General features: G+C 39.9%; 4 protein-coding genes and 1 non-coding gene across 5 annotated transcripts; all 5 read left to right on the forward strand.

Annotated features, from left to right (window-relative positions):
- Positions 1-1,981: 1,981 nt before the first annotated feature.
- Trnav-gac (transfer RNA valine (anticodon GAC)) lies at positions 1,982-2,053 on the forward strand. Its single transcript has one exon. It is a non-coding gene; the product is annotated as a tRNA-Val (tRNA).
- Positions 2,054-4,162: 2,109 nt separating this feature from the next.
- LOC132564229 (translation initiation factor IF-3-like) lies at positions 4,163-5,530 on the forward strand. Its single transcript, XM_060228900.1, has 3 exons — positions 4,163-4,169; positions 4,325-4,843; positions 5,274-5,530. The coding sequence occupies exons 1-3, from the start codon at positions 4,163-4,165 to the stop codon at positions 5,528-5,530; spliced, it is 783 nt and encodes a 260-aa protein (XP_060084883.1).
- A 14-nt stretch (positions 5,531-5,544) lies between these two features.
- On the forward strand, positions 5,545-6,558 carry LOC132564230 (phenylalanine--tRNA ligase alpha subunit-like). Its single transcript, XM_060228901.1, has one exon. It carries the CDS (start codon positions 5,545-5,547, stop codon positions 6,556-6,558), a length of 1,014 nt encoding a protein of 337 aa, XP_060084884.1.
- Positions 6,559-11,031: 4,473 nt separating this feature from the next.
- LOC132564231 (uncharacterized protein YeaC-like) lies at positions 11,032-11,919 on the forward strand. Its single transcript, XM_060228902.1, has one exon. The coding sequence runs from the start codon at positions 11,032-11,034 to the stop codon at positions 11,917-11,919; it is 888 nt and encodes a 295-aa protein (XP_060084885.1).
- A 6,140-nt stretch (positions 11,920-18,059) lies between these two features.
- Positions 18,060-20,184, forward strand: LOC132564232 (uncharacterized). Its single transcript, XM_060228903.1, has 2 exons — positions 18,060-18,246; positions 18,680-20,184. The coding sequence occupies exons 1-2, from the start codon at positions 18,060-18,062 to the stop codon at positions 20,182-20,184; spliced, it is 1,692 nt and encodes a 563-aa protein (XP_060084886.1).
- The last annotated feature ends 5,587 nt before the right edge of the window (positions 20,185-25,771 follow it).

The following is a 25,771-nucleotide window of genomic DNA, read 5'->3' on the forward strand; positions in this document are numbered from 1 at the left end:
GGGAACTTAAAAGACATGTATACAGTACTTTTTGCGAGATGGAATGGGTTTGTTTATAAAACACTAAAGTTAGGTGTAGTCATATTACTGGTATTTGTCTCGGTGGCTTGTGGTCGGGCTGAGAATGAGAAGCTAACTGCACGCTATTTTACACCGTCAACATTTTTAACAGAAGAATTAGAAACAAAAAAAATTAGTGATATCTCTTGTACAGTTGGTGTTGCTTTTTCAGGTGGAGGTCCTCTATCTTTATCGTTAACAACGGGGCAGCTACGTGCTCTTAGAAAACTTGAGCTACTGGATAAAACGACTTATATATCTGCGATATCTGGAGGTGCCTGGACTTCTATCGCTTTTACTTATTTGCCAACAACAATAGCAGACGAAGATTTTCTTGGTCCAGCAATTGATGATCCGAATTCGCTTGCTTGGCAGCAACAAGGGGCAACATCTAATCCTGCGGATCTCGATTTTTTGACATCTCATGAAATGCTTCAATTTGCACAGCGTTTTAGTTATGGAAATGGTGCGGCAGATTTTGTGAAATTAGGCTTAAGGTTTGATTATCCGCCCAACCGTTTATGGGTTGCTACTATAGGAACGGAGCTTTTAGAACCTTTTGGACTTTATAGTATCCATACACGTTTTGTCAATCGTGATTTTGGGTTACCAACACGTTTTTTAGGATTTACATCAGATTATGTACTAAACAATGTTCTGCCACGTAATACCCATTTGAGTTTGGATGACTTTCATTTGGTGCAAAAAGACCGTCCCTTTCTTATTGTCGGGGGGGACTATGATTCCTGCGAGAGATCGTGCTTTTCATCTTGAGTTTACACCGATTGGTAGTGGTTTCTGGGGAGATTTGTCGGGACAAGGTATTAGTCAGCAAACGATAGGTGGTGGTTTTATCGAGTCCTTTGCTTTTGGTACGCGTAAGGAGACAGTTTTTGCTGATGGAACGGTTCGTGTAGATAGTCGTCGTCGTTTTACGTTAGCGGATATAGACGGCATAACAAGTGCATTTTTCTCTTTTGCCGTTGAGAATAAATATCGCGTTTTTGATGGTCTTGTTCCTAGATATGATTACTTTCCGATTCAAGGTGTTTCTGAGGCTGGTAGTAATACGGAGTCTTACAGATTTGGTGATGGTGGTAATACCGAAAATCTAGGAGTGCATTCGTTACTTGCTCGAGGTGTGCCACGTATTGTGGTCTTTTTGAATAGTCCTGAAATTTATGAAATCGGTAATTCCCAAATTCTTTTAGGTGCATTCGCTGCTTCTATTTTTGGGTATTCGCTCGAAGGTAATGATAACAATTATGTTCTGTATCGCGATGGTGGGCGTGATGTAGAAGGTGTTTATTATCGTAATAATCAGGTTTTTGATTCAGCTCAGTTGTGGCCTTTGTTAGAGGCACTTACAGAAGCACGTCAAGCAGGCGTCCCAGTAATACATCAGCAGCGATTACAGGTAATGCAAAATACTACCTATGGTATTACAGGTGGGTATGATGTTGATGTCCTTTGGGTTGTAAATAGTGCGCCGCAGCGTTGGCGAGATTTATTGACACCAACATTAGATGCAGAATTAAACGCTTCTTCTGATTTTAATAATTTTCCTTATTACCCTGTTTTTGGTACGCCTAATCCAGAGCTAAATACCCCGCAAACGAATTTACTAGCTCATGTTGCTTATTGGAATTTGACGCAAGATACCGTACCTATTCCTAATCTAGGAGACCAGACAAGTTTGGAGGTTGTTCAAGCGTTTTATCAGCAACCAGAAGGTTGCGATGTAACTCAGTAAACTATTTTTTGAGTATCTTTTTATTAGATCTGTTCCAGTTTTGCGAATGTTTGCAAATCAGTTAATTTTCTAGATGTTTCGTCCAAATTTTTTTTGGGCGAAACATTTTGTATAAGTCTTTGTATAATAAACATCTTATCTAAGTTTTCTAGTTTTTTATGATGCCATAGGCGCGTAGCTCAGTGGGAGAGCGCTACCTTGACACGGTAGAGGTCGGCAGTTCAATTCTGCCCGTGCCTAATTTTATTTCTTTAATAATCATTATTTAAATATATCTAGTTTGCTAGGGAGAAATTTTGTGAACGAGACATGGCAGATTATCTGTGAAGATGGCGCGACATACAATGTCAAACCTAATGCTACTCCTATAGATGTTTTTAATCAGCAAGTTGGACAAGAAACATTTTCAGAGAAACCTATCATTGCTCTTGTTGATGGTGATCTCTACGATTTAATGCGGCCACTGCCAGGCCCTTGTACTCTTGCATTTCGTAGTGCTCAGACAGATGAGGGACTATATGCTATTAGGCATTCGGCAGCTCATATAATGGCTGAAGCTATTTGTCGACTTTGGCCAGAGGCAAAACTTGCTTATGGGCCACCATTAGATAACGGTTTTTATTATGATTTTTATTTAGAGACGCCTATTAGTAGTGACGATTTTTCACGCATTCAGAAAGAGATGCAGAAAATTATTTCTCAGAAACGACCATTTGTTCGTTACGATTTATCTATTGAGGATGGTTTGGAAAAATTACGTCAAGAGAATAATAAATATAAACTTGATAACGCAGAGAGAGCTTGTTCAGAGGGTAGTGATGTTTTATCGTTTTATGTGACAGGTGTATTAGGTGAAGATTGGGAAGATTTATGCCGTGGGCCACATGTCCCTGATACAAGTTATGTTGGTGCAGTAAAAGTTATGAGTATTGCGGCATCCCATTGGCATGGGGACATTAATTCTGATTCATTTCAGCGTATCTATGGTGTTGCGTTTGCAACAAAAACTGAGCTTAAGGATTATCTTCTTCAGTTAGAGGCAGCGAAAGCTAGAGACCATCGAGTGCTAGGCCAAAAACTTGGTTTATTTACAATTGATGAACAAGTTGGTTCTGGTTTGATTCTCTGGAAACCTAAGGGGGCAGTACTACGCACTGTCTTGCAGGATTTTTTACAACAAGAATTACTAAAACGTGGTTATGATGTTGTCTATACGCCACATATAGGTAAGATTGATTTGTATAAAACCTCAGGACATTATCCGTATTATGCTGATAGTCAGTTTCCTCCAATTGAAATGCGTGACGGCGATGAAGCTTTTCTGCTTAGGCCTATGAATTGTCCGCATCATATCAAAATTTATGATTCAGAAAAATATAGTTATCGTGACTTGCCTATTCGTTTGGCTGAGTTTGGAACCGTTTATCGTTTTGAACAATCTGGAGAGTTACAAGGGATGACTCGTGTGCGCGGTTTTACGCAAGACGATGCTCATATTTTTTGTACTCCAGAACAAGTAAAAGATGAGTTTAGACAAACAATTGAATTGGTGCAGTTTATTTTTCAGACGGTCGGGTTTGTAGATGTACAAATACGTCTCTCTCTACGTGAAGGCCATCAAGATAAATATGTTGGAGAGACTCATTTATGGGATCAGGCAGAAGCACAGTTACGAGATGTTTTAACAGAAATGGATATTCCATTTGTAGAGGTAGCAGGAGAAGCGGCTTTTTATGGACCTAAGGTTGATTTTGTTGTCAAAGATGTTATTGGTCGTAAATGGCAGCTAGGAACTGTCCAATTGGATTATAATCTGCCTGAGCGTTTTAGTATTACGTATACCGGTGCTGATGATAAACAGCATCGACCGGTTATGATTCATCGTGCTCCCTTTGGTTCTCTTGAGCGTTTCGTTGCTATTCTGATTGAACATTATGCGGGTGCTTTTCCCTATTGGTTAGCACCTGTACAAGTTTGTTTGTTACCAGTTAGTGATAAACATATTGATTATGCACGCACAGTTGTTGCAAAGCTACTCAAAGATGGGGTTCGTGTCGAGCTAGACAGCCGTAGCGAAACTTTAGGAAAAAAGATTAGAGAAGCACAAAAAGCTAAAATTCCGGTGATGTTAGTAGTTGGTGACCAAGAGGTTTCTGATCATACTTTTTCTCCTCGGTTACGAGACGGTTCAACATTAGAAGCAGTTGCTCTTGATGCTTTAATACCGTTTCTAGACGAGCAAGATAGACTCTCTCGAGGGGCGGATGCCTCTTAATTAAGGAATGCATGTGCTCTTAGGTGACAATTATGCCATAATGATTAGGCTCTGCTTGCCATTGTATGATAAATATGGCCTGTATTGACGATAAGAAATTACGATATAACATCGTAAAATTTAATATGATTGAGGATTCGCGGTTTTTTCGCGAAAAGAGTTTCTATTTTGATAATGTTACTAGGTATTAGGCATATCGTAGAAACGGTATGGATTAAGGAGTATTGCCATCGCAGATCAATTACGGGTAAATAGCCAAATTCGGGCACGTAGTGTACGTGTTGTTGATGACGGTGGTGGACAACTTGGTATTTTAGATCTGAGTAAAGCATTAGAAGCTGCTGATAATCGTGGTTTAGATCTTGTTGAAGTTGCGCCAAATGCTACGCCTCCAGTTTGTCGTATTATGGATTTTGGTAAGTATAAATATTTACAGAAAAAGAAATCCCAGGAAGCAAAGAAAAAACAACAGACGATTACGGTAAAAGAGATCAAACTTCGGCCTCAGACAAATCTACATGATTTAAAGACGAAGACGCGCCATATTCGTCGTTTTATTGAGAATGGGGATAAAGTTAAAGTTAATGTTTTTTTTCGAGGACGGGAAATGGCTCATCCCGAGTTAGGTGAAGATATTTTACAACGTGTATCAGATGAAGTTCAAGATATTGCACGAGCCGAGGCAAGGCCTGCTATGGAAGGCCGAAGAATGATTATGACGTTAGCGCCTAGTACTGGTGAAGGAAGCGATAAAAGTAAGTCATAAGTTGTGTCTAGAATAATAACTGTATGTTACAAAAGGATATGTTTGTAGTACGGTTTTAATGATTTGATGGAGTCAATAGTATGCCAAAAATGAAAACCAACCGCGGAGCCGCAAAGCGTTTTAGTAAGACTGGAACTGGTAAAATTCGTTATAACAAGTCTAACCGTCGTCATATTTTGACGAAAAAGAACGAGAAGCGTATGCGCCGTTTACGTCAGAAAGGCGAGTTTACAGGTGGAGACCGTAAGCTTGTTAGACAGTTATTACCAGGCTTTTAAATATATTAATTAATAGTAAATTTTATTTGAGGAACTAAACAATGCGCGCGACTAATAGTCCATATACACGTAGACGACATAAAAAGGTTCTTAAGGCTGCGAAAGGTTATAAACATTCGCGAAGTCGTCGTTTTCGTACAGCTAAGGAAACACTAGAACGAGCACTAGCTTATAGTTACCGTGATCGAAAAGTACGTAAGCGAAATTTTCGACGACTTTGGATTGTTCGTATTAATGCAGCTGTACGCCAGCATGGTCTGAAATATGCTACGTTTATTAGTGGTCTTCAAACAGCAGGTGTTGATGTCAATCGTAAAATGTTAGCAGATCTAGCTGTGACAGACCCTGTAGCCTTTTCAGATCTCGTTGACGTTGCTAAGAACGCTAACGACGTTTAGCGCTTTTTGTCTTTATGGCCGAAGAGCTTACGCTACAGGCCGAACACGCGGCTTCTGAAGCAGAATCGTTAGATGATTTGCGCCAAGTTCGTTCTAGATTTCTTGGTAAGAAAGGTGTTTTATCTCAACGTTTGAAGGAGCTAGGTTCTTTAGAGCCAGAGCAACGTAAGATACAAGGTCAGCTTGTTCATCAGCAAAAAAAAGCTATCGAACAAATTTTTATATCCCGAGAAGATGAGCTTAAATTAAGTCTTTATCAAAAAAGGCTTGACCAGGAGCGTATAGATGTCACACTAAAAGGTCGTTATATTGCTCCTGGTGCATTACATCCTTTGGAAACAACAGTTAGAATTGTTTTGGGTGTGCTGCAGAGAATGGGTTTTGAAGTTGAAGAAGGGCCTGAAGTTGAGGACGCTTTTCATAATTTTGATGCTCTAAACTTTCCTCCAGATCATCCTGCTAAAGAAATGCAGGATACATTTTTTTTAGCAGAACCGTTTAAGGATAAATTTGGTGCACCGTCTCTACTGCGTACGCATACAAGTCCTGTCCAGATTCGTGCTATGGAAGACCGAGATCCTCCTTTAAAAATTGTAGCTCCTGGTAAAGTCTATCGTTGTGATGCTGATGTAACGCATTCGCCAATGTTCCATCAAATTGAAGGTTTTTGGGTTGATAAACATGTCACTTTTCGAGATCTTAAAGGTATTTTGACGGAGCTGATTAAGGGGGTTTTTGGGGAAAGTATTCCTGTTCGGTTTCGACCAAGTTTTTTCCCTTTTACTGAGCCCAGTGCTGAAGTTGATATGGGATGGCAGAATGGTTGGCTTGAAGTTTTAGGCTGTGGAATGATCCACCCGAATGTTTTACGTGCTGTTGATATTGATCCGAATGTTTATCAAGGTTTTGCATTTGGACTTGGCGTCGAACGGTTTGCGATGTTGCGATACGGCATTCCAGATATTCGTCTCTTTTACGAATCTGACGTACGTTTTTTACGACAGCTTCAGGATCCTCTTATAAGATGATTATTAGTTACAAAAAATTACAGGAATTCTTACCAGATTATACGTTGCCTCCACCTGAAAAACTTTTCGAGGATTTAACATTTGCAGGTCTTGAAGGTGAGAATCTAGAATCCATAGCATCGCGTGTAGATGCTGTCATTGCTGCTACTGTTACTGCAATTCAAAGTATAGATGGTAAAGCAATTAAATGTGTTGAACTCGATACAGGTAGTGGAATTGTTCAGGTAGCTTCTACAGATCTTTCTTTGCAAGTAGGAGAGACGGCCGCTTATGCTCCTGTTGGTACTGTTATTGGTCAGACAGAGCTTACCGTGCGTCCGATTGCAGGCATTCAAAGTGCTGGTATGCTTGTTAGCCGTGGAGAATTAGGTGTAGGTGGAGATTTTAGCCAAGTTTGGCGTGTTAATATTCCTGTTGGAACACCTCTTAGTCAATATCTTGATGCCGATTGGTTATTTGATTTAGGAATTACACCAAATCGTGGAGATTGGTTTAGCTATCTAGGGATTGCACGTGAGCTAGCAGTTTTAAACAATACGTTTTATCAGGTACCAGATTTTATAACATTTAATTCAGATATGGGGACACAGCAGATTGAGTTAATTGATTCAGAATGTGCTTATTATCTGGGTGCTTGGTTTGAGCTTGAGACAGCTTCTTTTACCATTACAAAAGATATTGAAGAAGTTATTGGTCGTAGTGGTATGCGTTGTGTACATCCTCTTGTTGATTTGACCAACTATGTTATGTTGGAGCTTGGGCAACCTCTCCACGTTTTTGACGCGGATAAAATTCAAGGAACAATTCAGATACGAGCAGCTCAACAAGGTGAGAGTATTGAAACTTTAGATGGTGTTATTCGTGAATTACAAGGTGGAGAGCTTATTATTGCTGATGCTGCAGGACCGATTGCACTTGCTGGTATTATGGGCGGTTCGCGGGTAGAGGTAGATAGTTCTACACAACGTTTTGTCTTAGAGAGTGCCCATTTTATTCCTACACGTGTTTCTCGTACTCGGCGTCAGCAGTTACTTTCGACAGAAGCTAGTATGCGTTTTGAACGTGGGGTAGACCCTTATGGTGTAGAACGTGCCGCGGGACGTTTTTTACAACTTCTTCAAGAATTTACAAAAGCTATTCCTCAAGCTATTGTGCGTCGTGGGGCATTACCTAAGCCTAAACAAGTTGATTGGGATCTAGAGCGAGCTAAGAAACTATTAGGTGATTTTCCAGCAGATGCTGAAGACTTTTTGCAACGATTAGGCCTGGAAGCTTTTGATGATCAAGAAAAAATACGTACCGTTCCCTCTTGGCGTTTTGATATTCATGAGTCGATTGATATTGTTGAAGAGGTCGCGCGTGTTTGGGGCTATGATCAATTTGAACCGACTTTGCCAAATATGATGGCTTGTGGTGTTCACAAAATAACAGCTTATGACTTAAGAGTAAAAATACTTGATCTTGTTACACAAACAGGTTTTTTACAGGGAATTCATTATAGTTTTCAAGCGCCGTTAGCTGAATCTGTTATTCAGGACCCTGTTGAATTAGCAAATCCACTTGGAGCGCAAACACGTTTTTTACGTACATCTCTTACGGATGGTTTATTGGCTGTTGTTGCAGCAAACCATCGTCACCAAGAATACGATGTTCGTTTAGCAGAAGTCGGTAAAGTTTTTTATCGTAATGGTCAACAGGTAAAAGAGAATTGGCGATTGGGACTTGTTATTTCTGGCCAGCAACAGCCTCAAAGTTGGTATACGGATGTAGATGTAGATTTTTATGACCTTAAAGGTAGCATTAGCTGGTTATTACAAACTTTAGGAGTTAGATGCTTTCGGTGGGAAGAAACAGACAGCTTGGGTGCCAATTATCATCCAGGTAAGTGTGCCATATTACAATTAAAGGGTGTTACAGCTGGGAGTATTGGTGTCTTAGAGCAAGATTATTTAGACAAATTAGATATTAAAAAATCAACAGTTCTTGCCGAATTGGATTTAGATATTATCTGGTCTATATTGACTCAACAAACACAGCCAATGTTTAGAGAGGTCGAAAAATATCCTCGTAGTGAACGTGATTTAGCTTTTGTCCTGAAGCGTAATATTTCTATACAAGCTGTTTTAGATACAATTCGTGATGTTACAGATAGCCGTTTAGAATATGTCTATGTTTTTGATATTTATAGTGGTAGTAGTATTGAGCCAGATTGCCAGAGTGTTGGTTTTCGTCTTGCTTACCGTGAGCAAGCTAGAACCTTGTCTCAAGAAGAAATTGATGCGTGTCAAGAACAAGTTATTGATGCGATTATTACACATCATCAGGGAAGGTTACGTTAATGCCTAAAGATAGATTATTAGCTAAGTCTGTACAGATTATTTTGTTGATTGTTATGTGTGCTACAGTTGTTGCTTGTTCTGGAGGAAGTGTCCACGTTAAGCGTAAAGACTTAATGCCTTTTGTTCAAGACTATAATGAGATGATTCGTTGGAAACGTACGGATTTAGCTGCTATTCATATTCATCCAGAAGCTAGCGGTGACTACCGTAAGTGGTCAAAAAAAGATCTAAAAAATTATGATTTTCAAGATTGGGCATTACAAACAATAACTTATGAAACTGAGTTTGATGCAATTGTAGTTATTGAACGATTAGGCTATGAAATCCCAAGATATATAGAGAAAGAATTACCAGTTGTTCAAAACTGGTCTTTTAAAGAATACTTAGGTTGGCGTATTATGGATGGTTTTTAGAACGATGTATCGTTTACTACTGTAGATGGGATTGATTCAAAACATATCTGTAGCTAGTCTTTTCCTCTCCTTACTACTATTGACGCCAAAGCAGCTAGTCGCAGGAGAGTATTACCAACACTATCGTCAAATAGAACAAAGTATTCAGGCTTGGCAGCCAGAAGCGGCTCTTCCTGCATTACAATTGATGCAGAAATTAGCTCCTAATGATCCTCCGACCTTGCTTGCTTCAGCGAGACTCAAATTTTATCTTGGCCGGTATCAAGATGCAGTTTATGACTTAGATGCATTAAAGCGTCAGGCCGGTAAATTAGAAGCCTATCAAGAAATTGAGACATTAATACGACAGACGGCTTTACAGACTCAGGGGATGGTAACTCAAGCATCCCAGCGGTTTGTGGTTTTTACACAGCCTGGCGTTGATCAGTTGTTAATGCCGTTTGTTCTAGAGACGTTAGAAGCGCAGTTGACTGCGTTGGAGCAAGATTTCAAGTTTACAATACCTAAAGAGGCGTTACCTATACGTGTTGAAATTTATCCACGCCTTTTAGATTTTGTTGCTGTTAGTACATTGACAGAAGAGGAGGTTAAGACATCTGGTACGATTGCATTATGTAAATTTAATCGCCTTATGATTGTTAGTCCCCGGCGTATGGCTCGTGGCTACAAATGGCGAGATACTTTAGGGCATGAACTTGTTCATTATGTATTATCTCGTGTTACTCGTAATCGTTTACCGTTATGGATGCATGAAGGTATCGCAAAATTTTCTGAACGCCGTTGGCGGTCTGCTCAAATTGGTAATCTACATCCTATTCAAGAATCGATTCTTGCTGAAGCACGCCGTAAGGAGACGTATGTACCTTTTCAAATGATGATGCCATCTCTTGCGAAACTGGATAGTAGTTGGAAAACTTCACTTGCATTTGCAGAGGTTACTTTTTTGATCCGAGAGATTATTAAAGATGGTGGTATGGTTAAATTACGTCAAGTCATTACTGCTTTTAGTAAAAATACGAAAGCTGGATTAGCAGTACTTGGTTCAACTAGTTTGGATCATTTATGGCAAAAGTTCCTTGTTCGTTTACATAAAACTCCACTTAAACCAGTACCAGGGTATAAATTTATTCCACCTTCTGTTGCTGAAGACCCTGATGTCGCAGAACCGGAACCTGTTGTTAAAGAAGTAGGTCAAAAATATATGCGTCTAGGAGATTTATTACGTAAAGAGGGGCATTGGGCTGCTGCGATTACTGAATATACAAAAGCTGTCCAAAAGATTGGTCACACTCCAGCTCCCCTTGCGTTGCGTCTTGCTGAGGCTCAGATTGATGGTGGACAATATATACAAGCTAAACAGGTTTTGGAGGCCTTGTTGATACGAGATCCTGATCGTGCGACGGCACATTGGTTACTTGGGCTAATTGCGTTACGCCAAAAACAGCCTGGGAAAGCTCTTGCTCGTTACGAGCACGCTTTTTCTGTTGCACCATTTCAACGGGAAGTTTTAGTCGGTCTTGTTTCTGCCGTTGAACAAATTAAAAATTCGAAGAAACAAGTCCTATACCGTAAAGCATTGGAGTTGTTTGATGCCAGCCAAGGATAAATCTTTACCTCTAACTGAAGATGTTGTTACGCAGGCGAAGTCGGATTTAGCTGCTGTTCAAGAACAAGTTGAACGTGTTATTGTTGGCCAAAAAAAATTATTAGATGTTTTGATGATGTCTTTGTTGACTCAAGGGCATAGTTTGCTTATTGGTGTCCCAGGATTAGCTAAAACACGAAGTGTACAAGCGTTAGCAGATACGATGGATCTAGATTTTTCACGGATTCAATTTACACCAGATTTATTACCTGCAGACATTACAGGTTCTGATATTCTGCTTGGGGGCCCCAGTAGTGAACGCTGTTTTCAGTTTGACCCAGGACCAATTTTTGCAAATTTAATTCTTGCTGACGAAATTAATCGTACGCCACCACGTACACAAGCAGCACTTCTTGAAGCCATGCAAGAACGTGCGATTACCGTTGGTAAAAAAACACATCATTTGCCTAACCCTTTTTTGGTTCTTGCAACTCAGAACCCTGTTGAGCAAGAAGGTACATTTTCTTTACCAGAGGCTCAGTTAGACCGGTTCTATTTTTCTCTCGAACTTGAGTACCCAACAGAACTAGAAGAATTGGAGATTGTCCGTCGAACAACACAGGTAACAAATGTTGAACCTCTAGCTGTTATGAATCCAGCACGTTTAGAAGCATTACAAAAATTAACAGCTTGTATTGCTGTTGATGACACTGCTATTGAATTAGCTGTTCGACTTGTACGTACAACACGTCCTGGATTAGTAAGTGATGTTTGTGTCCCTACTGAGGTTCAACAATACGTTAATTGGGGTGCTGGTCCTCGTGCGAGTCAAATTTTGATTTGGGGAGCAAAAGCACGTGCTTTAATGCAGGGCCAGAAACTTGTAGCACTTGAAGATATTGTTACGTTATTACCGCATGTGCTTGGGCATCGACTCGTTCTCAATTTTAATGCGGAGCGTGATGGTGTTACGGTTTATGACATTATCGATGTTATTCGTCAAACGGTGAAGTTACACGTGTGAACAATGTAGCCTTATTTGAGCTACTCGCATTACCTTTAGCGGTACGTGCTAAAATTTTAGCGCGTTCTTTATGGGCTGGCATTTATGCTACGCAAACTAGGGGTAATGGTGGTACTTTTCGTGAGTTACGTGAATATCGTCCTGGTGATTCTTTACGTCAGGTTGATTGGCGTGCGTCGGTACGTTTAGATCGTTGGTTGGTTCGTGAAGTAGATCGTATTTCTCAATTACGAGTTCTACTTGTTTTAGATACCTCGGCCTCGATGCTCTACGCTGAGAACTCAGATTGTAAATTAGTGATTGGGCAAACGCTATTGGCAGCTGTCGCATTGCAAGCATTACGTCAGGGACATTCTGTTGCGGTATGGCCAGGACATAATGAGAGTACACATTTTTTTAAGGGGCGTTCTACAGAGGTCCAAGTATTTACGGCACTAGAGCAAGCGCCTCAATGTTCTTTCTCGTTACCACCTATTGATGTCATACGTAAAGCAGATTTGCTCCTTGTGCTTAGTGATTTGCTAGATGATACGGTAGAGCAGCAGTTAGAAGTGTTGCGGTTTATCAATCCACGGGAATGTGAAGTTAGGTTTTGTCAGTTGTTACATCGTGATGAACTAGAATTTTCTTTTCGTCGGCCATATGTTTTTGAATCTTTAGAAGGTGGCCAAGATTTAAAACGACGGTTAAATCCTCGAGACATCAAAGATTTATACCAACAAAATTTAAATCAACATTTATCCTGGTGCCAGCAGTTTTGCCGCCATCATAATATAGCCTACTTCCTGCACCATACAGGAAAAAATTTATTTGCTGCTATGCAATTTATGACAACGGGGCATTGTTAATGAGTCGCTCTTTATTATTGATTTTGGCTTGTGGTGTTGTTATTCCTATTGTATTGCATTTATGGCGGCGTTCTCGTCCGAAGACTCTAGCTTGGGGAGCCTGGCGGTTATTGCCGACGTCGGAACCAAGCGATGAACGTGTTGTACTCTTTGAGCATCCACTATTACTTTGCTTAAGAGTTATTGCTGTTTTACTATTTGCTGCCGCAGCTGCAGGGCCTACTTGTAAACGTCCAATTCAGTCTCAGGCCCTCTTACAAGATATTGTAGCGCCACAGATTATTTTGGATGTTTCTGCCAGTATGGGTATTGGGTCTCCGGGGGAACGCCCGATTGATCGTGTGGCAGATTTTTTAGATACGTGGTGGCGTGAACAGCATTGGACTGAAGGTGTGGTTTATGTTTGTCACCAAGATCGATTAGAAAAAATTTACGATTCTAGTCAAGAATTGCCGCGGCGCTTTTTGAACATTCTTGAAAGTCATTTAAGACTTGGTTTATCTCAGCTTGTGGCTTGTAGTGATCTACTTGAAGGGGCTGGTCAGGATCTTATTATAGTCTCTGATATGGAAGTAACGTCTACGAACTGGCAGCGTTTTCAATCTGCTCGTTTAATTGGTGTTGGGAGTAACGGCGTTTTGAATAATACGGGTTTTGAGTCTGTAGATATTTCTGTACAGGGTGATATAGCTAAGATCTCTGGAACATTACGAGGCTCAATTACAGGTACACATGTTGATTTAATTTGGCAGCAGCCAGAACGCCCTAAAGCTAAGGCACAGATTAGTGGTCAGGAGTTTTCTTTTAATTTACTTTTACCCAATGAAGATGGTCGGTTATTTTTACATTATCCTTATCCTGATGCAGCCGAATGGGATAATATTATGCCGTTATGGTTGCCTGCAGGAGGAAGACCTAACGTAACAGTCATTGGTAACTTTACACCGAACCAAGAGCAGCTATTGCTAGATTTTTTATATGCGGCACGGGACCGTTTAAATATTCTTTTTTCTGCTAATGCTCAGCAAAAATCAGGAAAGAAAATTTATATTATTTCTGACCCAGATATCCTTAACTCTTCTCTTGGTAACAAAATTTATGCGGATGTTATTGCTGGGGCTCTAGCCATTTTATTTCCAGCTGTATCTGAACAAAACGAACCAAATCAGTTGCGCTGGCTACCAGGTTGGTTACATCCTCTGCAAGCTACTCAAAATAAACAGATTCAGCCAACAGCTACCTTTATTAAACAGTGGCCAGAGTTAGAATCGTTAGCTTGGAGTACGGCTCAAGTTAATCGGCTTTATCCGTTGGCGGACCCCAGTCCTAAGGTTCAGATTTTACTTGAAGGAGAGCGTGATCTACCACTGTTAACACGTATGCGTGTAGGTAATGGTTGGATTTACAATTGGATGATTTCGTTGTTGTCTTCAGATAGCAATTTGCCACATACAGCATTGTGGGTTCCCCTATGGTTAGCAATTATGGAGACATTATCTGAACAATATCTAGGTACAAAAAAAATTGGAGCAGCTACTATTACAGAACATTTCCAAGATATTGAACAGGTGGGGGTGGCCTATCAAGACCCAAGTCTATCAGGGCATTTAGGATGGTTTAAAGCCAGTCAAAATGGACAACAATTTCTTGTCTCAGAGTATGTAGACCCTACAGAGATTGAGGTTGGTCGTTTTACTCAGCAGGTTTTGTTTAAGCAGGCGGAGCAGACATCTGTTTCAGATCGTGAGTTTTTTGTTTCCGTTGACTATTTTTGGTTAATGGCTGCTGTTGCTGTTTGGTTGTTGCAAGCTAGTTTATCCCACGTATTATCTGTCCTATTTTTTGTCTTCGTATTTATGTGGCCGGGAGCTGATGCCCATGCATTACAGATTTGGGTTCCTACAGAGAGTTCGGCTAATGCTGCTCAGTTGAGTGGTATTTCTTTGGCGGTTGAACAATGGCGGATACGTTCAAGTCCAGAAGTCGCACCAATGCCAAAATCTTTTTCATGGAGAGTCACTTCACCCGGAGATCCTTTGGTTTGGTGGGCTGGTTGTCAGCGGTTTCAACCAGAACGTCAGCAACAATTAGCTAAAGCAGCTCAAGATTTTTTACGACGTGGTGGGACGTTATGGCTTGATTTTTGTGGAGGAGCAGCTGAATTTCATCGCTATGCAACTCAGCTTGAAAATTGGTTTAAAACTGAAAAAATAGAAGGTTCCTGGCGGAGTTTACCTTCAGGTCATGTTTTAAAACGTACCTTTTATCTTATAGATACTTGGCAAGATGTTGAGGCTGTTAATACCGTATACCTACTTGAAATAAATGGTATTGAGCGTCTTTTCTTAGTAGCTAATTTGTCGCGTTCGCTTGCTCGGCAGCCGCTAGGAGGTTGGCTTTTGCCATTGTCTAACCATTTGAGGGAGCAGCAAGTACGGCAAGGTCTAAATTTATTGCTATATGCAACAACCTATGATTATAAAAATGATGCGATTCATTTACCTTATATTCTTGAACGCCGAAAGCGTCACCGTTAAAAGATGATTGTTATCAAAATAATGTGTGTTTATGGACTAAGCATTGTTTATTTTTTTAGGCATCTTAAGTCATGTTAGAGACAGCCTGGGAAATCGGTGGTTTTTCTTTTTGGGACCTGTTGTTTTTGACTATCCTTTTGTTTTTGGTATTTATTGGGATGTGGGTTGATCGTCAGAGACAGAAACGTCTTTGGTATGGTAGCGCCTTGATGCGTTTTATCTTTATTGGTTGGCTAACTATTTTTTTGGCTGATGTATCAATGTGGCATCTTAAGGTCGAGCCAAAACCAGGACGTTTTGTTTTACTTGTCGATCAAACAGCAAGTGTTGCCTTACGTCCTAATATAAAGGAACGTTTAGATCATTTTGTACAAGATATTCGTGTTGCTTTAAGACCTTATGGTGTTGTGCAACAAGTTTCCTATATCGGTCGTGGTGTAAACTCACGTTGGCAGCCTGGTTCGGTGACTTCAGTTGTTGGTGGTCCAACTCATATGCTTCGGGATTTAAATCGGTTACCTCCAGCATTTTTTGATGGCAAACACTCATTGATTGTTGTTTCTGATGGTAGCGAGCATAATTTAACGGTTGCTGATACGATTACTGCGCCTGTTGTTGCGGCGGTTATCCCAGCTCAGGATGTTTATCCTAGTCCGTTGTTACTTGAGCATGTGGAAACAGATGCCTATGCACTTATTCGTTCTCCTCTTAGAGTTTATGTTTCTTTACGACGTAAACCGTCTGAGGTTTTGCATCAGGTCACAGCATCTATTCATCATGGTGATACCGAACTTGGGGTTACGAACGTAACATTTGCTCCTGGATCGGTTACTGCCTTAGCAACGCTTGATGTGTTACCTACACAACAAGGTGTTCAGGTAATGACCGTAACAACTAGAGCTTCTGGTGTCCGGTTTCAGGATTCATTTCATCAAACGCATCTTTCTGTACGTGTTCTTAGAGACCGTATCCGTATATTGCATGTTGTGGGACGTCCCAGTTGGGAAACAAGATTATTACGTGACTATTTACGACAAGACCAAAGTGTTGATCTAGTTAGTTTTCAGATTTTACGTACAATTGGTGATCAACCCTATGCTAGTAACGAAGAATTGAGTTTAATTCCGTTTCCAACAAAGAAATTATTTACAACAGAATTGCCTAAATTTGATGTTGTTGTGTTTCAGGATTTTAACTATATGCCTTATTTTGAGCCGAATTTTCGTGAAGTCTTGTTGCAAAACCTATTCCGTTTTGTTTCTCAAGACGGTGGTGGGTTTGTTATGACTGGAGGTGATCTATCTTTTGGCTATGGCAATTATCATGACACACCTTTATATAATCTATTGCCTGTTACCTGGCAAGATTTTGGTCGTTGGCTACAAGGAGATTTACGTTTAAATAATACCTCATGGTCAGCTTGGTTTGGTGTTGATGCACCACAAAGCACCAGTTTAAAACGTGTTTATCAGACAAAAACTCGTGAGTCGGCACGTACAATTTGGGAGACCAATGGTGTACCTGTTGTTGTGGTAAATAAGGTAGATAACGGTCGAACAGCAGCAATTTTGACCGACCAGCTTTGGCGCTTAGCCTATCAAGGTCAGGCTGCGGATCGTAGGGCTACCTCTTTACTTTGGTCTCGTTTGGTGCGTTATCTATCAGGAGATCCAGATTTTGAAGATATGCATGTTCGTTGGCAGCAGGATCAAATTCATCTTGGAGCTAGTCTAAAAGGTCAGTTTTCTAAAACGACAGAAACAGTTGATCTTATTGATACCTCTGGAAAGGTTATTTATTCTCAGCTTGATACCTCTTATCCTTTTTCGCTAACAGCACCGTCTAAGCAAACAATTCTATGGGCACAATCAGGTAACCAGTTGGCACCTGAACCTTTAATTGTGTCATATCCTTTACAAGAGCGGACTCAAGTTGTTGTTGACCGTGCGGCTTGGCAATCTTGGGCTAATAAGCAAGGGGCACGCTTAACTTTTTTTGACCGGTGGCAACACGCAGATTTACTTCGTGACCTCAAAGCGAAGACCCAACGGATTGTTCAGCGTGATTTTGTTGCACTTACAGAATTATGGTGGTTTTGGGTGCTAGGTCTACTCTTGATGTTAGCTGAGATAACATTACGACGTTTAGGAGGTGCTCCTTAGGCGTATTAGATTTAATCGTTTTTTTTGTGCTTTTTTAGGCTGTGTAAATTTTAAGAGGTCATAATTAAAAGTCATTTTTTAGTGAATTACAAGTAGGTTTTTATGCATATCAATTTTTCAGTTTTGATCATTGGATTTATTGTTGTTACTGGGGTCTTGCGCCGGGTTGTGGCTGTAATTAGGCAATGGCGTCCGTTAGTGACACGTTATCGTGCTAAGCGAGCGCCAATGGGAAAAATAGTCCATTTAGGTACGATTAAAGTTGGTGGTGTTCATTTGGGTCCATTGATTACCTGTCGTGTTTCTCCAAGAGGGTTATTTTTAGATTATGTTGCGTTGGTCTCTTTTTTGTTTCCTTCGGTTGTAATTCCGTGGTCAGATATTCGTGTTGTTCGGTATGTGCGAGAGCCATTTTTTAAAGGTTACCTGGTATCAGCAGGGGGAGGGTCTTCAGTTGAATCTGAAGGTTCTCTTGAGCTACATTTATCAGACCGTATTGTACAAGCAGCTAAGTTGTTTGTGGAGATACCACCAGAAGAAGCTGCTTCCTGATGCGAAGTTGTTATTGGTTTTTGGCTGTTATGTATTGGCTAATGCCTACAGGTCTTGTTGCTGTTGAACCAGCTGCTGTTCGAGAACGGATCCAACAAGATTTACCAATTCTGCAAGCTTGTTATGAGTTATCTCTTGCAAAAGTACCCGAGTTGGGTGGAAGGTTTATGCTGAGCTTTGATGTGATATCATCTGGTTTTGTACAAGATGTTACATTACAAGAGCAGGGTAAGTCTTTACGGCATGATGAATTACAACGCTGTATTTTGTCGCTTGTAAGGACCTGGCGATTTCTACCTATGACCGAGACGACAACTGTCGTGTATCCACTTTACTTTAAACCAGTTACTAAGGAATTGGAGAACAATACTATTCCAAGGATTGAGGAACAATTTGTTAAAAAATCTAATACGCCAATAATAAAGTCTGCGTCTATAAAGTTTATTGTTGGCGTGTTTTTGATCTTATGTTGTGCCGTTTTTGTGTTGTTAGGATTTTTGAGGTCTACATGAAAAAAATTTGAATCATGTTATATATGATCAAAGTGTTTTGGAGTTCGTAAATAATTGTTGTCCATTTTAAGTAGTATCAGGTAATAAGAGGGGTAAATAGATGCTTAATCGTTTAGCTATTTGTCTAGTCAGTATTGTCGTATTTTTAGGCTGTCAATATCATCAGCATAAAAAAGGTTTGGTGCAGCCAGGTATTGCAACAACGTCTTTGGCAAAGATTGAACATGTTGTTGTGCTAACGCTTGAGAATCGTTCTTTTGATAATCTTGTTGGCTGGTTATATACACCTGAATTGCCTGCAAAAACATTTGTAATGCCAGTATCTAGTCAGCCACCTTACTATGATGGGCTTGCTTATGGCAATTTTAGTAATCCTAATGTGCCTAGTGCGTTACCAATAAGTGTACCTGTACAACGTGGTGCAGATCATTTTACGATACCAGATCCAGATCCTCATGAAGCGTTTCAATATGTTACGAAGCAATTATATGGAGATCATAAACCTGTATTTGGTGATGTGGCGCCCATGAATGGATTTGTGCGTAATTATGCAACGGTGGAAGGGAGTACTCCTGAGCATATTATGCAAACGTATACGCCTGAGCAGCTTCCGGTGTTAAGTTTTCTTGCCAGACAATTTGCTATTTCCGATGCTTGGTTTTCTTCTGTGCCAACACAAACTCAAGCTAATCGTGCTTTTTTACATAGTGGAACGTCTGACGGGCAGGTTAATAATGGAAATCCTTTTTTCTATGGTTCTAAGACCATTTTTAATGTGCTCTCGGATTATGATGTGTCGTGGCGTGTTTATAGTGATTCTGGTGTATTACCATCACTTGTACGTTTAAATATGACGCGTTTATGGTCGCCAATATTCAATAGACATTTCCAACGCTTCGAACAGTTTAAGAGAGATGCTGCTTCTGGGCGTTTGCCAGCTTATTCATTTATTGAACCGCGGTTTATTCATGATGCTCCATTCGTAGGAGGTACGGTCAATAGTGAACATCCACCAACAAATGTTCAAGCAGGAGAGCAGTTTTTAGCCGATGTTTATACAGCACTGTTTCGTGGAGCTAATTGGGATAAAACGGTTTTGATTATTACCTTTGATGAGCATGGTGGTATTTATGATCATGTTAGCCCACCATGGGGAGCAGTACCTCCAGATGATAAGAGCCAGCCAGGTAAACAAGGTTTTTATTTTGATCGTTTTGGTGTCCGTGTCGCAACTATTGTTGTGTCGCCTTGGGTTGATGAAAGTGTTGTTTTTCGCTCTTTTTCAACTCCTTATGATCATACATCTATTTTGGCAACGATTATGGATTGGCAGGGGATACCTAGAGGTGAACTCCCAAGTAAACGTGTACAGGCTGCTGCTAATATTACTTCAGTTTTTCGTCGTGTTACGCCACGTAAGATGCCAGACATGATTCATCTACCACCTTGGAACGTTATGAAAGAACAATCCGATTTTGCAATGGGAAAACGAAAACTGACGGATTTCGAGAAAGGTGTCATTGGTGCTTATACGCACTATATGAATCATTTAAAGGGTAAAAAATTTAATCAGCGTGAGCTAAAACAGATTTTAGATCACATTAAGACACTTAGCGATGCCAATAAACATATTCATCGATTACGTCAGCAATAACCACCTTAGTTTAATAGATAAACGTTTTTGTTATCAAAAAATAAAACAGGGTCGAATCTCTATGGGTTTGGTTTTTTAAATAGCCGTTTAGGGAGTTGTATAAGGTCTTCATGGATTGAGTATAAAATTGGAATGATAAACAGAATTGATGTTGTTCCAACTAATAAGCCCCACATCATCGCGGTAACCATCGGTGAAATAAAAGCGTCATGACCACCAATGAGCCCATAAGCTGTTGGAAATAGGCCAACAACTGTTGTTAAGGTTGTTAGGGTAATAGCGCGAAACCGTAGTCTAGCACCTGCAATAATTTGTTTATGAGTTTCTATCTCTCCTGGAATTTGTTGAAGTATCTGGTTCATTTGATTCATAAACATTGGATCCTGGTTGGGTGTCTTACCACGGATACGGTTCATTAGGTCAACCATAATTAATGAATCATTGACAATAACGCCTGCCATTCCTAACGTACCAATAAGGCTAAACATAGATAGTGTTAACTGTTGAGCGCTGAAGGCAATAATAATACCAGCCAAGCCAAAAGGAACAGCAAAGACAACTAAGAGTGGTTGGGTAAATGAGTTAAATAGAACAGCTAGCAGAAAAAAGATTGCCAGCATTGTTAAGCCTAGATTTAATAGCATACGATTAAACGTGTCGATACTTTCTTTGGCTTCTCCTGTAAGTTCTAATTTAAGATTAGGGTAGTTTTTAGAGAATGTTTTAAAATGTTTTGTTAAAAGTTCATAGGTTTCTTTGGGGGTTGTTTTTTCTAAGTCAACATTACCACGGATGCGGTTTGTTCGTTGGCCATTTAAGTGGTAGATAGCTTGCGTGGCTTGGGTGTTGGTTTGGTTAACGAGTTCGGATACTGTCAGAAGGTTACCAAATGAATTACGTATTGTTAATTGCTCAAGTGGTTTTTGATAGTTGGTTAACTGGTCATTTATTTTGACTCGGAATGGTATTTTTTCAGCTGGTGTGTGTAGGTAAGCGACAATAGCTCCATCAACTGCTGTGCGTATCGTTTCTGCAAGGTCTGCTACGTGTATACCTGCTATTGCGATTGTTTCGTAGTTTGGTGTAAGACGTAGTTCGGTTTTACCATAACGATGATCTGTGTCGATGTCAGTTATATGGAATTGTGTTAACTCTTGTTGTATCTGTTCAATCGCTTTGAGTCGTTGTGTTGTGTTATCTCCAATAATTTGTAGTTCAATGGGTTTGCCGCTATCAGGACCTCCACTGTCAATATAAACATTTAAGTGTTCAATATCTGTGATAGCTGTTTCATGAAAACGGTTTAATAGGAGTGTTTTGATATCTTTTGCCTTAAGGTCTCGTTGGGTGACAGGAGTCAAGATAATTTTTATAAATAAAGCATTTGCTCCCTGAATCCAGCCGTCAGGGTCTCGTCCTGCTACGCCTTTATAGGAATGGACTAGACCTTCAGGTAGCTCGGTGACAAGTGCTTCAAGTTGTTCCAAAACTGTTGCCGTATGATTTAAAGAGCTTCCAATTTTTGTTTTACCGTGTAACCACATTTCAGTTGCTTGGTCAATAGGGAACATAACAAATTTTATCTGTTTATAGCCATACCAAGTAGATATGGACAGTAGGCTTAAAGCTATAACTAATCCTAGATAACGTCGGTTAATTAATTTATTTAGAAGTGAGCTATAGACCTGTTCTAGATTTGCTAGTAGGTTATGGCCTAGTGGTAAACGTTGCTTTGTTGTTTTGGTATAAGCTAGGTGTGCAGGTAAAATTGTTGTTGCTTCTAGTAAGCTTGAAGCAAGCATCAAGATGACAATTGAAGGGATTTCAATAGCAAATTTACCCTCTATGCCAGGCATAAAGTACATAGGAATAAATGCGATTATGGTTGTTAATATGGTTGCCATCACAGGAGTTATAACCATGTGAAGGCCCGAAATAGCAGCGTCTTTAGGAGAGCTGCCGCGTTCTATTTCTCGATAAATACTTTCGGCTACGATGATCGCGTCGTCAACAACCATGCCTAAAACGACGACAAGGCCACATAGAGAAATACTATTAATGGTAATGCCTGTATAGGGTAGGATAATAACTGTTATACCAATTGAAATTGGTATGCCTAAGGCGGTCCAAAAGGCAATACGCCAGCTTAAAAAAAAGAATAAGATTACTAAAACAAGTAAGAATCCAACAAGGGCATTGCTGTAAACAATTGAAAGCCTTTCTCGGGTTTCTAGTGATGCGTCATAGGTTGAGGTAAACGATAGCCCAGGAGGTGACTCGTTTTGTTGATAGTTGTTGACGATTTTTTTGACCTGTTCAACGGTGCGAATGATATCTGCTTGAGACTTTTTAGTAACCCAAAGTGAAATTCCTGGTTTACCGTTAAAACGAATAATTTGTTCTTGTTTCTCAAGTGTTTCGATCACTTGGCCTAGATCTTTTAGTCGTAACAGTGGGCTGTTTGGTTTTGAACGAATAATAATTTGTTCAAGTTCATGTGGGTTTTTGAATTCACTTAGTGTAAGCAGTGTTTTTTCTTGGGTTGGAGAGGCGATGCTACCGGCACTCTTACGAAGTTTTGTTTGTTTAATTGCAGCAACGACTTCGTCAATAGCAACATAATGTTGTTGCAATTTATGTGGATCAAGCAAAATTTGTACTTCTCGACTTGGGATGCCACTATCGTAAACACGTTTTACATTGTCAAGGTCTTGCAGCTTTCTACGTAGTTTACGTGCGTGGTCAAGTACTTGTTTTAGGTCATTGTTTTGGTCAAATAATGCAATTTCATAGATCCACCAGTTATCAGCGTTGCTTTCCCAGATAGATGGCCGTGTGGTGACTGCTGTTGGTAAGTCGTTAACGCCTTCAATGGCCCGGCGAATTGCTGTTTTTACTTTTTCTTTGTCAGCAGTATTTGGATCTAACTGTACACTAATTGTTGAAATATTTTCGACAGATTTTGAGGTGAAACGTTTGATACCATCGACTGATTTTAGCGCGTCTTCTAATTTAATAGTGACGTTTAGCTCAACATCTTCGGCAGAAGCCCCAGGGTATGTTGTTGATATTTCTAAACGTTCAAAATCGACACGAGGGTAAGCTAATCTTGGTATACGCTGAATAGAGATAATCGCTGCAATAAGTAAAAAAACCAAAATTAGGTTTGTCAGTAGGGGGCGTTTAATTAGAATATGGACAATATTAAACATGGGAGACGCTTATTGCGTTATTTAAGGGGACTACAAAAAATTGTAGTCTGATAGGTTTTAGGTATGTTTATCGTTTCATGACTATCTCTATAGTATATAAGATGTGTTGTATGCTAGATAAAACATTATTTTGAATTGTTATCTGTTACCCTTGTTCTTTTTGTGTTGTTTTTTTGATCTTGTTTCCTAGCCACGTTGGGCATACTAAGTGTAGTAAGGCAATAACGTACATTAATTTGGGTAGGTAAAGTGTCTTTTTCTGTTGGCAAATGCCTTGAACAATTTTTTGTGCGCAGGATTCTACGGATAATGAAAGGTAGGTGTTCGGTTTTTTTGTTTTGCTTGATGTTGAGTCAGATTTTTGGGACCCAAATGCGTGTTCTCTTAGGTTTGTACCTCTTACCCAACCGAGTACTACTTTCATGAGGTCTAAGTCTTCTTCTAATTGTAAGGAGTCAAGAAAACCATGTACAGCATGTTTTGCTGCTGCATAGCCTGCGTGGTTTGGAACGCCAATATACCCTTGAAGTGAAGAGATAACGACAATTTTAGTTTTTTGTGCTTTTAGCGTTGGTAATGCGTGATAGATAGGGTAGACAACGCCAAAATAATTAACGTCAAGAAGCTGTTGTAGGATATGTAGGTCTTTTGTTTCTGAAATTTTTTGCCACATGCTAACGCCAGCATTCAAAATCAGAAGGTCTAATTGATCAAATTTCTCTAATGTCGTTTCCATTAACTTTTGGCAGTCTGCCTCTTTAGTCACATCTGTTGGGATTACCAGTGCTTGTGAACCTGCTAATGTAACATCTTTAGCTATTTTTTTTAAAGCCGTTTCATTGCGAGAGGCTAAAACTAAATTCATTTGATGAGGTGCTAGTGTCTGTGCAAGTTGTGCTCCAATTCCAGATGAAGCACCGGTAATCAGTGCTGTTTTATGTTTTAGGGGAAAGGTCGTATTCATTACTATTTTGCAAAGACATTGTTAGCAATGCCAAAGATATTGTTTGGATCGACAGTTTTTTTTACATCTTGTAAGAGTTGTATATTTGTTTCTGAAAAAATATCTGGAAGGAAATCTTTTCTTAGCTTACCAATACCGTGGTGGTGAGAGACGGAACCTCCCTGTTCAAGGATCTTATGTCGTATAGCGTGTTCTAAATTTGTAAAAATTTCTCCAGCGTTGGGTAAGTCTTTCATATAACAGCCAAGCATAAAATAGATACAGACACTACTATGATAAAGTTGTGTAATGCGGTAAGAGAGATAAGGTTTTCCTGGAAGGTTATATTTTTTATGTTGACTTTTCAGTTCTTCTTCTACTGCTTGGCAAACACTATCTATTTTTGTCCAAGGAACTGTTGTTTCTAGCGTTTCTCCGATACAGCTATAATCCAGTAGGAAATCGCGAATGTAGGCAATGAGATGTGTGAGCATATAGCCTCTTTTACCATTAGATGGCCCAGCTAGTAATGCTTGATGTTTTTTTGCGAGGCGAGCTAATTGTTGCTTTTGGTATAAAACTTCGGTTTGGTCCCCTTCCATAACAATGGTTGCAAGACACATCTTTTCTGGAGAGAAACCTTTAATATTTAGGATGAAGGATTTTTGTAAGGTGCTAATGAATTTTTTACCTAAAGAGGTCTCTTCGGGTTTTAAAGCCATTCCAAATCTGAATTGGTTGTTATCTACTAAACGGATACTAGCGGGCATAAAATTAGTGCCGTAGAGATCACGTAAAAAAGTTACTCCTTGTTGAAAGTTTTTGAAAATTATTGAATTATAGGCTTTGGCTTGTGGTAGACGATGTATGCGTAATGTTGCTGTGGTGATAAGTCCTAAATTGCCTTCATTACCAAATAATAATTTTTCTGGCTGCATACCAATGGCGCAGCGGTCAAAACCGCGTGCTTGTTCCAGGGTTCCATTTGGCGTAATTAGAGAAAAGCTTTGGACAATATCTTCGATATTGCCATAGCGGTTGCGTTTCATCCCGCTTGCATTTGTTGCAATCCAGCCACCTACGGTTGAAAATTCTATACTGTCAGGTTCATGGCCTACGGTATAACCTTGTTCATTAAGTTGTGATTCTAAATCTGCGCCAACCATACCCGATTGTACACGGACCAGGAGGTTTTTTGTGTCAATGTCTTCAATTTGATTCATTGTCTGAGTACTTAAAATAACAATCATACGTGTTTCTGCTTTCGGTAATGCTAATGCACTACTGACGCTAGTCCCACCACCATAAGGAACAAGGCAGACGTTATGCTCTTGTGCCAGATTGATCATAGAAAGAGCTGCTTGTTCTGAAGGGCAGAAGAAAACCATGTCTGCAACACGGTCTAAGCATCCCTTATAAAGAACAGAAAATA

This window comes from Ylistrum balloti, unplaced genomic scaffold, assembly GCF_031769215.1.
Source record: "Ylistrum balloti isolate Yb309-2 unplaced genomic scaffold, AGI_CSIRO_Ybal_v1 Utg372090, whole genome shotgun sequence".
NCBI lineage: Eukaryota > Metazoa > Mollusca > Bivalvia > Pectinida > Pectinidae > Ylistrum > Ylistrum balloti.